Source organism: Morus notabilis, unplaced genomic scaffold (assembly GCF_000414095.1).
Source record: "Morus notabilis unplaced genomic scaffold, ASM41409v2 Scaffold2224, whole genome shotgun sequence".
Classification (NCBI taxonomy): Eukaryota; Viridiplantae; Streptophyta; class Magnoliopsida; order Rosales; family Moraceae; genus Morus; species Morus notabilis.
Window position 1 is genome coordinate 85,653 of NW_010367012.1, and position 2,224 is coordinate 87,876.

The 2,224-nt window shown below is 36.6% G+C and overlaps 2 protein-coding genes across 2 annotated transcripts; both read left to right on the top strand.

Moving 5' to 3' along the window:
• Positions 1-13: 13 nt before the first annotated feature.
• On the top strand, positions 14-695 carry LOC112094173 (pentatricopeptide repeat-containing protein At1g64583, mitochondrial-like). The gene has a single exon (XM_024174452.1). It carries the CDS (start codon positions 66-68, stop codon positions 408-410), a length of 345 nt encoding a protein of 114 aa, XP_024030220.1. The 5' UTR covers positions 14-65; the 3' UTR covers positions 411-695.
• Positions 696-725: 30 nt separating this feature from the next.
• LOC112094176 (putative pentatricopeptide repeat-containing protein At1g12700, mitochondrial) lies at positions 726-1,250 on the top strand. The gene has a single exon (XM_024174461.1). It carries the CDS (start codon positions 726-728, stop codon positions 1,248-1,250), a length of 525 nt encoding a protein of 174 aa, XP_024030229.1.
• The last annotated feature ends 974 nt before the right edge of the window (positions 1,251-2,224 follow it).

A 2,224-nucleotide genomic window follows, 5' to 3' on the forward strand; every position in this document is an offset into this window, starting at 1 on the left:
CGACACTGCTTAACTGGAATTGTAAGACGGGCAACAGTGTTGCAGCTATTCAGTTGCTCAAGAAGATGGAAAAGGAAGAGAATTGCAAGCCTAATGTTGTTTCCTATAGCACAGTTATTGACGGCCTTTGCAAGGAAGGGCTACTTCGTGAAGCTCTGGACCTTTTCTCAGAAATGAGAAGAAAAGGTGTTGTTCCGAATGTTGTTACTTTCAACACCTTGATCCATGGGGTGTGCATTTTAGGGGAATTGAAAGAAGCTATGAGCTTATTTGTCGGAATGGTGGATCAAAATATCTCCCCCGACATTCAAACATTTAGTATCTTGGTTGATGCTCTTTGCAAGGAAGGGATGGCTATGAAGGCACAAGAAGTGATGGAGAGTATGATTCAAAGAGGCGTCAAAGCCTAATGTTGTCACCTATAGCTCTCTTATTGACGGATACTGTATGCGAGGAGAAATTGATGAGGCAAGAAAAGTGTTTGACACGATGATCGGAAGCCGTTGTGAACCTAATATGTTTAGTTATAGCATTTTGATAAACGGATACTGTAAGAAAAAGATGATAGATGAGGCTCTTAGATTGTTTGAAGAAAGGACGTCTAAGTAACACTCTGGTTGCTGGTTTGTGTAAAGTAGGGAGAACGCGGCATGCTCAGGATTTGCTTCACACAATGCAAGCCTCAGGGCAGCTCCCAGATATTCAGACATATGCTATTTTACTCCATGGCTTATGCAAAAAATGGAGAGCTTGAAGAGGCAATGTCATTGTTTCAAGATATGGAGGGGAAGACGTTACCACTAAATATCGTGATCTGCAATATTCTCATTGGAGGTATGTGTAAAGCCAAGAATATTGCAGCGGCAAAGGATCTTTTTTCTATACTACCATGTAAAGGCATTCGGCATAATGTGAGGACTTGTAACATAATGATTAATGGACTTCTTACTGGAGGCCTGGTAGGTGAAGCTCTAAATTTGCATCAAGAAATGGAAGAAAAAGGATGTGCTCCAACCGATTGCACTTGTAATTTAATGATTCGGGGACTTGTTCATAACAACGAGATATCAAGAGCATTGCAGTTCGCTGATGAAATGGTGGCAAAGGGTTTCTCTGCGGATGTTTCAACTGTGGAGTTGTTTCTCAATTTAATTTCTCTGGGCAAATTAGATCTTAACTTGCAGCCAGTGGTGCAAAAGATTTTAAGAGATGTGCCTGTAACTTTTACTAAGGGAAGATCAAGATCGTAATATTGTTGGCTATTTTTCAGCATATTTTTATTTACATGATTAGCATGAAGAGCATGTTCCTGTTGCACGCTGACATGGAACTTTTCTTGTTCAGTGGCTTGGAAAACAGATTTTGTAAGTTTAAACCGAAGTAGAAAGTTTTACTCTTGATAAGTATCAAATGCTTAGACGTGTATGTTTTTCGTCCAGTAAAATTGTCTCCATTTCCAATATGGATGGTGTTCCTGCTATATGTGCAGTATAACATGTCGAGAAATTATCACATTGTTGTATTTGTCTGTGATTTGTAATGAAATCTGTTTTCAAAAAATGTTTGTTTTTTAAAGTTAAACCGGTTTTCTAATCTCAAGTTAGATGGTGGTCTTGATATTAAGGCCTAAAGTAGGGTATTAGCTTGCTTTATATGTGGACGTTTGGTTCATAGATTTAGAATTATTCTCGATTTACGTGTGTTTTTTATGAGAAAAAATACTGTAACGAACTACGAACCATGATTCGAATCAGACATGATGGGCTAATACTTTTTCTGTTTTTTCTTTTTTCCAAATCTTCGTCCAACCTTATGTGTGATAATTAATTGTTTGGTAACAATATTGATTTGTGAGGGGTTATTTTGGTGGTTTAATTGAAAATTTCATTATTTGCATCGTCAAATGATAAACGTAAGAAGGAAGAGTACTTCTCCTTCTCAAATGTTGATTAATATTCATCCTTCATTTTCAAGGGTTCCTTTTTTTTTCCCCTTCTTTTTTGTTTCGGGGTTGTGATAAAACGGTAAATGGTTTTTCATGATTTGTATCATTTCTTTTTGTTTTTTTTTTCTTTCTTTTGTTACGGTGTTTTTTTAAGAAAAATTTTTGATTTAAATTCATGAACTAAATAATACCTTAAATTATAAGATGTCTTTCTGTTTCTGGAAGATGATGGATGAATTGTTGCAGAAATTTGAGGTGGGAAGTGGTAAAAAATTGTCC